This window comes from Vanellus vanellus (assembly GCF_965231255.1).
Source record: "Vanellus vanellus genome assembly, chromosome: 3".
In the NCBI taxonomy this organism is placed as follows: Eukaryota; Metazoa; Chordata; class Aves; order Charadriiformes; family Charadriidae; genus Vanellus; species Vanellus vanellus.
The window spans coordinates 128,356,897-128,369,271 of NC_138907.1; the positions used below are offsets into that span (position 1 = coordinate 128,356,897).

The 12,375-nt window shown below is 58.1% G+C and overlaps 1 protein-coding gene across 1 annotated transcript in view; it reads left to right on the top strand.

Moving 5' to 3' along the window:
• Nucleotides 1-6,722: 6,722 nt before the first annotated feature.
• The window catches only part of EFR3B (EFR3 homolog B), a 36,217-nt gene continuing 30,564 nt past the window's right edge, over nt 6,723-12,375 (top strand). Inside the window, exon 1 of the mRNA XM_082481004.1 lies at nt 6,723-6,844. Coding sequence (XP_082337130.1) covers nt 6,738-6,844 — 107 coding nt within the window. The 5' untranslated portion in view covers nt 6,723-6,737. The remainder of the gene's footprint in view (nt 6,845-12,375) is intronic.

Sequence of the window (12,375 nt, forward strand, 5' to 3'; positions counted from 1 at the left end):
TCCATCCCTCTGCCCGCCCCGGGGTGGATGGCAAATAGGATTAACGGGTCTCTGGGCCGACTTGAATATTGCTCGGTGACATTTTTAACGTGTAGTGGGGAGATTTTTGTCCTTTTTTCCCCAGGCAGGCTCACCCACCGGGTGCTGGAGTGCTGAGGGAGTCGGAGAACGGGTAGGAAGGAGACTCTCACGGCGGCTGCGTAAATGCGATTTTGCTAAGCAGATTAGGGAAAGGTCTCTGGTTTGGTGCGGGGCTCGAGGGAAGACGACCCCCCTACCTTCAGTCCGCCGTTTTCGCTTGGGGTTAAGAGACCGACCGTCATGGGATATTAGGTTTAATGAAGGATTTTGCGTGATTTAATTAAGATTTATTTGCAATCAGTCGGAGTGCCCTTATTAAGTAAATTCCAGGCCTCGAATAATATGGCCATAAGGTTTTCCAGCCGTGCTTATTGCCGGGATGCCATTAAAATGGGGAGAGGGAAGGGGATTAACGAGGAAAGGCTTACGGTCAGAGCGCCGGTGGGAGAGTGCGTGGTCGTTTCAGGGGGTGAGCAGGGCCTGTGTCCCCTTCTCAGCTGGCCGTACGCTGCCCCAAAAACCCCAGTTACAGCTGGTACCAGTGAACCCCCCCTCCTGGAAACTCATGCAACGAATTTATCCAAGAGCCCCGGGGCTCACGCTGGCGTTGGAGCGGCTAAGTGGGGGTTACGCTAGCGAGCCGCGGTCACTGGGACTGAAAGGCTGTAATTATCCCCAATTAGATCGACTTTCTCGGAGCCGAGCTATCGAAGCAAAAGGCCCTTTTAGCTCGCTTTGCCCCCCCCACCCCACCCCCCCCCGGCAAGAGTGCAGATGTGACCTGCTGCGGCTGAGTGGCGGCAATAAATGCCACCAGAGTGCCCCAGGCGGGCGCAAGACGGAGGTGACACGCGTATGGGGGGTAGCGGCGGGAGCCGATGCTGCTGGTGGGTTTCCCACCTTATCCCCTCTGTAGGGAGAGGGTTGAGTCACGTTTGTCCCTGCCTCGATTTACCCGATTTTTAAGAAAATCCACGTCCTTGGTTCGCAGGGCGGCAGGCTGCCAGCAGGAGGAGAGCGTGACGTGCCCGTGTGGGTCCATCGCATCCCTGGATGCTGTTTCGGGGTCAGCTCCGACCTGCTGAGCCTCCTCACTCCTTAGCGCTGCCCGCCAGCGAGCGATGCTGGATGGTACCCAGTGGGAGAGCTTTGGGCTTGAGGGACCTTGCGAAAACACCCCTGTACCCCCCCTCCCCGTCTCTCCGCGTCCCTCCGAAATACCCAGCTCCCCGTCCGTCCGCCCCCGCGTACCGGTGCAGACGCCGGCGGAGCAAAACCAGCACCGTTCCCAGCTGCCATCGGAGCCGCCTCGGTGACTCAGCAGCCGCGCGCTGAGAGCTCCCTTATTTATTTAAACGCCTGCTCCCCGCTCGGCTGAGCATCTCCTGCAGCGATGCTGCCGCTGGGCCGGCTCCGGCCGCCGCTCGGCGAAGGGGAGGGGAGCCATACCCGGTACCCCCAACCCCCCGGTTTGCTCCGGACGCGATGGCATTGACTACCTGGGCTATCGGCCCCGCGTTGCGGCTCTGTGCCGCCGGCCCTGCCTGCTCCTGGGAGATGCTGCACGTGGCCGGAGCAGGTACCTTCTCCCCGTTTTGCTTTTCCCATGGGGTGTTGGGTTGGATCTCCTGGGAATGGGGATGCCGCTCTGGCTGCCGGTGACCTTCAGTGTCGTCTTTCTATTTTTTTTTTTTTTTTTTTGGTAAAGAGCTTGTGCCAGCCAGAATGCGTTGCAGCTCCGGGGTTTTGGCTCTGGGGTTTTGTCCTCCTGGCGTGGGGGATGCCACTGGTCCCGGTGCCTTCTTCAGGGCTGGTGCCAAAGGTACAAGGGGGGCACGGGGAGCAGCGTGGTGGGTGCTAAAGGAAACCGGTGTCTGGAAGAAGAAATGTCTTGTCTGAGACCCTCGTCGGGGAGCCTGGCTGGGGGGGGGGGGGTGTTGCTCTAGCCCCAGCATTAGGGTTTGGGGCTATGAGGGTCTGGGGGGGGGTCCCGTATAGACCAAGCACAGGGCTGAATTCAGCCCCGGAGTCAGGACCAGACTTGGGTTTGTTGCTCTTGGCGGGGGGAAATAAAACAAGGGGAAAATCTTCTTCTTTCCTCAAGGTCTGTGTCATTTTTACGGTGAAATAAAACAAGGGGGAAAAAATCTTCCTCTTTCCTTAAGGTCCATGTCATTTTTACTCTTCTTTTTTTAAGCATTTACGGTCTCCCTGTCTGTGCAGGGAGAAAAAGCAGGGTTTTGGGGAAAGAAAGTTTCCCTTGGTTTCATGCAAGCGGAGTAAGCGAGACCCTTTCAGTGCCCTGCCGCAGGGAGCTCAGCCCTCTTACTAGACATCAGAGAGTCTCGTCTGGAGGCACAGCTCTGTAGGAAGCCCTGACCTTCTGCTGGGCCACAGTGGGATGTAGTTTTGGGTTGGGCAATGTTCCTGCTGTCCCTGTCCGGACCGTGTTTGCACCCCCGACACGGTGGGACCGATGGGTCACCCGGGTCCCCTCTCCGGGCCGGTGCTCCGGGTCTTCTCGTCCCTCTCCCCCTGCTGTGTTCTTTAGGTGAGGCCTTAAAAACCTCCTCCTTCTGGAAGAAGAGGTCGTGTTAGGTGAGAGGGAAGGCATTTAGATTTAATTATGCAGTTATTATTGATGGGATCCGTGCTGTGTCTGCTCTGCGGCTTCATCCATCAGGGTGAGGGGTGGTGGACTGGGAACGCGACCGGGTCCCTTCGCTCCTCTCCCAGGGCCGGGAACGTGCCTGAATCCTGAAAATACTCTAAAGTCGCATTTCTGGAGGTGAGATAATCACAGAGGAGGCTGCGGGAGGTGGAGGGGACCCGGGTGTCAGCTAATGGGATTGCTCCTGGGAAAACTCTCTGGCTATTTTGCGGGGAGAGCTTGTGGTCCCCGGCAAAGTGAGATAAATCATGCTGCCTCGGCCGTCCTGGGCGAGGGCAATTTATTAAGAGGCTTCAGAACGTGATCAAACGCTCGTTCGTGTGAGTGGCAAGCGAGAATTTATTAAGAGGCCGGATTAAAGGTACTTCGGGAAAAGAGCAAAATCAATGGCCGGCGGCTGAGAAGGGGGGAGGGAGAGCAGCGGGTACGAGACGGAGACGTAAAATATGGGATAGCGGGAGGGCACGGAGGGGTTTTGCAGAGAGAGGTGGAAGGAGCTCCTTTGCCACCGCCTCGTTGCTGGGAGTGCTGGGTCTGGAGACCCCAAAGGGTCACCCCAAAGGGGGACCCCAAAGGTGACCCCAAAGGGGGATCCCAAAGCACAGGGTGGCTTTCAGGTGGGGTACGGGCTGCCTCTCCCTCCCTCTCCTCGCCACCACGGGCACCCATGGCTTGGGAAGCGAGCGGGAAGGTTGCAGGAAGCGAGCGGTGCCAGCGCCGGGAGTTGGCGCGAGCAGGCGTGAGCTCATGCGTTCCAGCGGGAGCGGTCGCCGGCTCCCACCGGCGCAGCCTTTGTGTGTGTCCCATCCGTCCCCCCACAACCCCTCCCCGGCTTCTACTTCCCGGCGGCGGTTGCCAAAAACCAGCCCCGAATTACTCACGCTTCCCCAAACCCGTAAAGACCGGTGCTTCGGGGTCCTGGCTCCAGTCTCCCCTGGGGGGTGCAGCATCCCAGTAACGCCGGACCCCGGGGGAAAAAATGCATTGTGCTGGAGCAAGGGGATCCTGGCGTGAAAAACCCTTGGAGGGTAGCATGTCCAGAAATCTCTTTTCTTCCCCCCCCCCCCCCCCCCCCTCTCCTTTTTTTAGCTGCAGGCAGGGCAGTGCTGGTACGGCTTTACACGGGGGGATGTAGCGGGGTGGAGGTGCCCCACGGATGCTGAACTCGCTGGTAGGTGCGGGAGCACAAAGGATGCTCGAGAGCCCGGCTGGACCACTGGCCGTCCCTGAGCCAAAGACGGTGGTGGTGGTGGTGGGAATCCCTGGCTGCTGCGGAGGGTGTGCTGCGGTCCTGAAGAAGAGGATATGGCACAGGGAGAAATATCCAGGTCACAAATGATCCCGTCCTCCCTTGGCAGATCCCTGAAAGCAGAGCAGGGGGTGGCAGCCCAGATACCATAGATCATAGAATGGTTTGGGTTGGAAGGGACCTTGAATCCCAGCATCCCAGACTGGTGAGGGCTGGAAGGGCCCTCTGGAGCTCCCCCAGTGCCACCCCCCGCCAGAGCAGGGGCACCTCCAGCAGTGGCACAGGACACCTCCAGGCGGGTTTGGAATGGCTCCAGAGGGGGAGACTCCCCCCCTCTCTGGGCAGCTGTGCCAGTGCTCTGCCGCCCGCACGGGAGAGAAGGTCCTCCTCAGGTTCAGATGGAACTTCCTATGGTCAAGTTCGTGCCCGTTCCCTCTTGTCCTGTCACTGGGCACCACTGAACAAAGCCTGTTCCCATCCCCCGGCACCCTCCCTTGAAGGACTGATAAGCGTCAATAAGATCCCCCTCAGCATTCTCTTCTCCAGACTGAACAGCCCCGAGTCCCTCAGCCCTTCCTCATCAGAAAGACGCTCCAGTCCCCTCATCATCTCCGTAGCCCTTTGCTGGACCCTCTCCAGCAGTTCCCTGTCCTTCTTGACCCGGGGAGCCCCGAATTGGGCACAGTGCTCCAGATGTGGCCTCCCCGGGGCAGAGCAGAGCAGAGGGGGAGGATGACCTCCCTCACCCTGCTGGCCACACTCTGCTTGATGCAGAAGATCATCCAGTCCCCCCTGCCCTGGGCAGGGCCACCTCCCCCCAGCCCAGGTTGCTCCAAGCCCCGTCCAACCTGGCCTTGAACACCTCCAGGGATGGGGCAGCCACAGCTTCTCGGGACAAATATCCCGGGTATTTGGTGGCTGGGGCTCATCGCTTGGCTCTGAGCTGAGATGAGGCTGGTGCCCACCCTTCGGCGTTGCTGCTGGAGGGGCAGCCCGACGGCAGGGCAGCAGCTGATGGCGTTTGGTGTTTCTCAACAGCTCAGCTTTGGAAAACAGGAAAATGCATTTTTGTTTCGTGGCTTTCATAAGATGCTCTCTCCGCTTTTCGTGTCCTGCTGTCCCCAGCAGCCTGTGCGCACCCTGCCGCGGCTGGCTCCGTGGGGAGCGCGGGGCAGGGTGGGATTGCCTGTCCTCGGGCGAGTGGTTGGAGGAAAAAGCCCTCGGAGGTCTGAGGACCTGCAAAAGAAGATCCTGCAAGATAGACAAGGCAGAGATTTAGGGGAACTTTGGACATCCTGATCTCTGGGGGCTGCTTTCTTGGGTGAGAAAAGCGGATAACCCTGCAGTCCTACGTCAAACGATGCTGGTCTCCGGCCAGTTCCCTGCCTCTCAGCTGCCGTTTTCTTCCCTTGTTTTGTTTTTTGTTTTTTTTTTTTTTTTTTGGCTGCTAAACTCTGGGATGTCATCAGCTTGCTGCCCTGTCCTCTTCCTGGGCTTCCTCACTGAATCCAAGGATATATTTTCCACCAAAGGCACTTCCCCGCGGGGGTTTGCCCAGGATGGTCCCTGCTGACCGGCTCTGTCTCCTCTCTTCCAGGTGTGTGCGGCTGCTGCGGCGCCCTGCGTCCTCGCTACAAAAGACTCGTCGACAACATCTTCCCTGAGGACCCGGAGGTAAATGAGGCGCTGCTTCTTGCACCGAAGCTCTGGTGCTCCGGTTGCAGGGATGCGCTGTGACCTGCCCAGAAATGGCTCCTGGGAGGCGGGCGATGCTTTGACTCCATCAAACCATGCCGGGAGGGTTGGATTTCCCTTTAAAGCCCGATTGTGAGCGGAAATGCAGAAGCATCTCCTCCAGCCACATTGGCCTGGAGGGACAGGCTTCCTTTCCCAAAGGTGCCGGGCAGATGCCGAGGATGGATGGATGAGAGAATGGATGGATGGATGGATGGATGGATGGATGGATGGGAGGATGAAGGACTATACCCAAAGGCGAACGTCCTTCTGCTTGCAGGATAAGGACAGCAGCTTCTAAGAGTGGGGATCTCTTGGGGGCTCAGCCTGGCTTTCCAGCTTAAAAGCTGCTTCTGCTTGCAGGATGTGGGGGAGGCTGGTGCCCTCCTTGCTGTCTCGCTAAACTGGTGATGGGGGATGCTCTGCCAGCTGCGCCGGGAGCATCCCGAATCCGGCCTCTTTGTCTCCTTTCCACAGCCGCGATGCGAAGGCCGTGGAAGAGGGGCTTCGTGGCTGGCGTTAGTGGGGCTGGGGTTACCCGGGGAGGCTGAACAAGAGCGGAGGCTGCTGCCAAGCCATGCGGAGAGGGCGAAGCACCCCAGTTTTCCAGGCTGCGGGGGATTGGGGCTGGCAGCAGCTCGTGTCATTTGGCCTCAGCAGCCTGGAGAGGTTGATGTCCCTGTCTGCCCCTGTCCCCCTCGCTGCTGGGGCATTGCTAGGGGCTGGGAAACGGTTCTCCTCGTTTTTACAGTGTGGGGTGCTCTATGGAAGCTTGTCCTGGGGTCGCCCATGGCTGAGAGAGAGCCCTCAGCTGAGGCTAAATGTGGTCCTCGTTTGCCTTCCCTGGTATACAAGGTGTGGGGAAGCACTGGGACGGGACTGGTGGGCTCCAGACCTCTGCCAAGGTTTGCTGCAGAGATGCTCCAGATGTTTGCAGGGTCTGGGTGCGAGGCGGTGACGACCTGCGCTGCTCTCTTGCAGGATGGGCTGGTGAAGACCAACATGGAGAAGCTGACATTTTACGCCCTGTCTGCCCCGGAGAAGCTGGATCGCATTGGAGCCTACCTCTCCGAGCGGCTCATCCGAGACGTGAGCCGGCACCGATATGGGTAAGGGCTGGGAGGCTGTTTCAGCCACCCCAGTGATTGGCATAACGATCACAGAATGATTTGGGTGGGAAAGGACCTTGAAGACCATCCAGTCCCACCCCCCTGCCCTGGGCAGGGCCACCTCCCCCCAGCCCAGGTTGCTCCCAGCCCCGTCCAACCCGGCCTTGAACACCTCCAGGGATGGGGCAGCCACAGCTTTTTGGGGCAGTTTGTTCCAGTGCCTCACCACCCTCACAGGGAAAAAAATTCTTCCTAATATCTCATCTAAATGTCCCCTCTTCCAGTTTAAAGCCATCACCCCTCATCCTATCACTCCATGCCCTTGTAAAAAGTCCCTCCCCAGCTCTCCTGGAGCCCCTTTAGGCACTGGAAGGGGCTCTAAGGTCTCCCCAGAGCCTTCTCTTCTCCAGGCTGAACCCCCCAGCTCTTTCAGCCTCTCCTCATAGGAGAGGTGCTCCAGCCCTCGGATCATCCTCGTGGCTCTCCTCTGGACACGCTCCACCAGCTCCATGTCTTTCTTCTGCTGGGGACTCCCGAGCTGGATGCAGTACTGCACGTGGGGTCTCCCGAGAGTGGAGCAGAGGGGCAGAATCCCCTCCCTTGACCTGCTGGGCACACTTCTGATGCAGCCCAGGGTACGGTTGGCCTTCTGGGCTGCGATCACACACTCTGGCTCATGTTGAGCTTCTCGTCAATCAGCACCCCCAGGGCCTTCTCCTCAGGGCTGCTCTCCAGCCATTCCCCGCCCAGCCTGGAGTTGGGTTTGGGATTGCCCCGACCCAGATGTAGGACCCTGCACTTGGACTCGTTGAACTGCCTGAGGTTGGCTTGGGCCCACCTCTGCAGCCTGTCCAGGTCCCTCTGGATGCCATCCCTCCCCTCCAGCGTGTCTACCTCACCACACACCTTGGTGTCATCGGCAAACTTGCTGAGGGTGCACTCCATTCCACTGTCCATGTCGCCGACAAAGATGTTGAACAGCACTGGTCCCAGTATGATGGGACACTAGACAGCAGAGAGAGCCCAGGCAAGGGGTGGGATGTGTGGGATACGCAGCTCCTGCATGCTCCAAGCTGTCCTGAACCTGTGAGCACACTGCAGAGAGACCTGATCGCATTCTGCCTCCGAAAGGGAGACATGGGAGCATGTGGGGATGTGCAATCCTTGCAAAGTTGCGAGGGACCAGGCAAGCTGGGAGCCATGTAGCGTGTCCCTGGCATCGTGCTGTCTGTGCTTGAGGAGTGTGCGTGTCTGTGGTGTCTGTCCCCAGCAGCAGGACTGCCATCACCCCTCCCGGCCATCATCAGGAGCCGGTAGCACCCTCTTGGCCTTGAAAAGCCCACGGTGGCTCTTCCAGAGCCGGCTGGAAGTTTGGCTAGGTGTGGGCAACAAGCTGAACAGGGCAGCTCTGGCTGCAGCTTGCTGGGAGTTATGGAGGACAAGCCATGTGTGCACCCCGTGCACATCTCTATTGAGCTACGGTGACGTGGCGTTAGTGGGGACAAGGATGAGGGGCAGAGCGCTGACGCTTTCCCAGAGGTGGGGACGTGTTGGGCTGGATGGGGATTGCTGTGTTTGCTCCATCCGCCTCACCTGTGTGATCCTGGCTGGGCTCCATCCCTTCGTCTTCCCCTCCCCGCGTGGCTCCCAGCCAGGCTCGGCCGGGTTTCATGGAATCATGGAATGGTTTAGGTTGGAAAGGAACTTGAAGATCATGGAGTTCCAACCCCCCTGCCATGGGCAGGGACACCTCCCACCAGCCCAGGTTGCCCATGGCCACCTCCAGCCTGGCCTTGAACACCTCCAGGGATGGGGCCCCAACAGCCTCTCTGGGCAACCTGTCCCAGTGCCGCACCACCCTCACAGGGAAAAACTTCTTCCTAATGTTCAATCTGAACCTGCCCTCTTCCAGTTTAAAGCCATTCCCCCTCCTCCTATCGCTACATGCCCCAGTAAAATGTCCTTCCCCGGCTCTCCTGTAGGCCCCTTTAGGGACTGGAAGGCCGCAAGAAGATCTCCCCGGAGCCTTCTCTCCTCCAGGCTGAACAGCCCCAACTCTCTCGGCGAGGGGAGATTCTGGCGAGGGGAGCAGCGCCCGCCTGGGAATAGCTGACTGCCCTGATTGGAGGCGCTGGGGGAGCACGGGAGGGCTCCTTCCCTTTGAAATAGCTCCTGGATTGATTCTTGTTGTCTCCTGAACAAAGACAAACACGTCTCGGCTTCGTGGAGGGAACCTCCGCCTGCCTTTTATCCCCGGGGGAAGAGAAGCCGGCAGCCCGCCTGAGAAGTGTTAAAGTTGGAAAACCTTCAAAGCCTCATCCGCATCACCCGTCATTGGGAGTGACAGGACATTCAAAGCTCTGCCTGATGTTCCGCGCTTAAGCGGCTGTTAACGGGCTCCACTTGCTATGTTGGGAAAAGAAAGGCTTTCAAAAATTTTTTTTTTTGACACCTAATGACAAGCCGCGGCAGGCGGAGGAGGGGGGGAATATATTCCTCCCTCCACCGCCTGTGCGTATAGGCACAGAATTGGGTTGGAGCGCTAGCTAGTTTTCAAAGTCTAACTTTGAAACGCCCGAAATAGGTTTGCATCAACCTTCTGTTTGTAGGTCGGGGTTGGCCGAGCGCGTGGCTGCCTCTCCTGCCTGCGAGATGAAGGCAGCCTTCGTTTCAGGCCCGGCGGTTGTCATCTTCTTGTTACCTTTATTGCTAAAAGGAGAAAGTGTTCTTCTTTGAGTTCGCAGCGATGCAGCCCACCATCTGTAAGAGGATGGCCGGGGTAGGACAACTCCACAACTCCACGAGTGTCCCTTTTCCCTCTTGGTGGCCTGTGTCCGGTTGTCCCCAGAAAAGCAGCTGTGCTCTTGCAATAATATTGGGCACAAAATGTTGCTTTCAGCCTTGTTTCCTACGAGGAAGAAGCTTGATGCTTCAGCCTGGTCGTCAGTCACTTCTTCATCCCTTTTTTCCCTCTGGGCCAGTTTTAACCCAGTTTGACAGATGGGCGGGAGCCGCACAGATCCGGGAATAGCTGGCTGTGTATTTTCACAGAAGGATCATAGAATCATCTACGTTGGAAGGAACCTTGAAGATCTTCGAGTCCAACCATTAACTGGCACTGCCCAGCCCCCCACTAACCCACGTCCCTCAGCACCACGTCTACGCGTCTTTTAAACCCCTCCAGGGATGGCGACTCCACCACTGCCCTGGGCAGCCTCTGCCAGTGCTTGACGACCCTTTCGGGGAAGACATTTTTCCTAAGATCCATCCTAAACCTCCCCTGGTGCAGCTTGAGGCCATTTACTCCTGTCCCATCGCCTGTTCCTGGGGAGCAGAGACCGCCCCCCCCTCGCTACCCCCTCCTTTCAGGGAGCTGTAGGGAGCGAGAAGGTCTCCCCTCAGCCTCCTCTTCTCCACGCTGAACACCCCCAGGGCCCTCAGCCGCTCCTCACAAGACTCGTAAGAACCATAACAGTACCTGAAGGACAGACTGCAGTGCAAGCTCAACCGTGCTACAAGACACCAGAGAATCTACTCAAGACTGGAGCTAGATTTCAACAGCTCTGGGGCTTCAGGAGAAGAGATGGTTCTTACTGTGTTTTACAGGCTAGAACCTGGAAGACCAGGGTTTATCAGACACCTCCTTTTCCCTGAGAGGGCAGATGTCCCCATGGTAAGCGGATGAGCGGCTCAAGGCTGTCCCCTGCCCCTCTTGTGGCACAAGCTGGTGGCTGCTGCGTGCCACCCAGGCTGCGAATGTGGCTGTGCAAGGAGCTGTCTCCAAAAATGGAGGTTAAAGGAGGGATTGTGCTCCATCTCAAGAGGTCTGGGCTTGCCACCTCCTGCTTTCGGCCGTGGCAGGAGGTCACAGCATCCCAGACTGGTGAGGGCTGGAAAGGCCCTCTGGAGCTCCCCCAGTCCCACCCCCCGCCAGAGCAGGGACACCTCCAGCAGTGGCCCAGGACACGTCCAGGCGGGTTTGGAATGGCTGCAGAGGGGGAGACTCCCCCCCCCTCTCTGGGCAGCTGTGCCAGTGCTCTGCCGCCCCCACGGGAGAGAAGGTCCTCCTCAGGTTGAGATGGAACCTCCTATGGTCAAGTTTGTGCCCGTTCCCCCTTGTCCTGTCACTGGGCACCACTGGAAAAAGACTCTTCCCGTCCCCCCGGCACCCTCTCTTTAAGGATTGATAAGCATTTATGAGATCCCCCTCAGCCTTCTCTTCTCCAGACTGAAAAGCCCTGAGTCAGAAAAACGCTACATTCCCCTCATCATCTCCGTAGCCCTTTGCTGGACCCTCTCCAGCAGTTCCCTGTCCTTCTTGACCCGGGGAGCCCTGAACTGGACACAGTGCTCCAGATGTGGCCTCACTGGGGCAGAGTATATCTGGGCTTGATGTGAGCTGCCATGGTACAAAGATTCACAGCTGCACAGAGAGCAGGAGTCAAAGGGAGGTGGTAAAGTACCTGCTACTGGGTCTGTGTCATGTCTTTGGGTGCCTCAGAAGTCCTGGAGGAAGAGCTGGAGCTGTGAGACCCGGTGCAATCACCATTTGGGGTTTTTTTTCTGTGTTTTGGGCAACTCCAGCTGGAATATATGTCTGCTCAGAGCAGTCAGGGTTTGCTTCTCCGCTGCGCTTTGTGCACCATCAGTTGGAGGTCGGTGTGGTCATTGTGCGAGCTGCCCATCCAGGGGCTCCAGCCACCGCGTTGGTGAGGAACCACACACTGTTGGTGCAGAAAGCATCACAGGACCAGCCTGTGAGCAGGCTTTGCCAGAGCCACTCCGAACAACGGGTCCAAATTTATCTTGGGAATGCGAAGCAACACCTGGCAAACGCTGCCATTGCGGTATAAGCATCCGGGCACCTCCATAAGGGGCACCCAATCGGGATCCATCACTGGGCGTGAGGTTTTCCAGCTCTCGGAGGCAGGAGCATCGCGTGGCTGGGTTAATAAATAGCCCGGAAGATGCGCTGTGGGCGCTTGCAGCGAAGCCGACTGCCAGAGGGTGGTCTCCTGGGGAGCTCAGCCTGGTCGGGAGGGATGGTGAAGGGATGTGCTGTGCTCAGGGAGGCCCCTGCATGGCCTGAGGACCTGTCATGGATGTGTCCTGTCTTGCTGCTATATTTGAATTGTAGAATCATAGAGTCTCAGAATGGCTTAGGTTGGAAGGGACCTTGAAGATCATCCAGTCCCCCCCCCTGCCCTGGGCAGGGACACCTCCCCCCAGCCCAGGTTGCTCCCAGCCCCGTCCAACCTGGCCTTGAACACCTCCAGGGATGGGGCAGCCACAGCTTCTTGGGGCAGTTTGTTCCAGTGCCTCACCACCAAGAATTTCTTCCAAATATCTCATCTCAATCTCCCCTCTTCCAGTTTGAAGCCATTCCCCCTCGTCCCATCACTCCATGCCCTTGGAAAATGTCCCTCTCCAGCTTCCTTGTAGGCCCCCTTCAGTTACTGGAAAGCTGCTCTAAGGTCTCCCCAGAACCTTCTCTTCTCCAGGCTGAACCCCCCCAAGGAGGGATGCTGGGG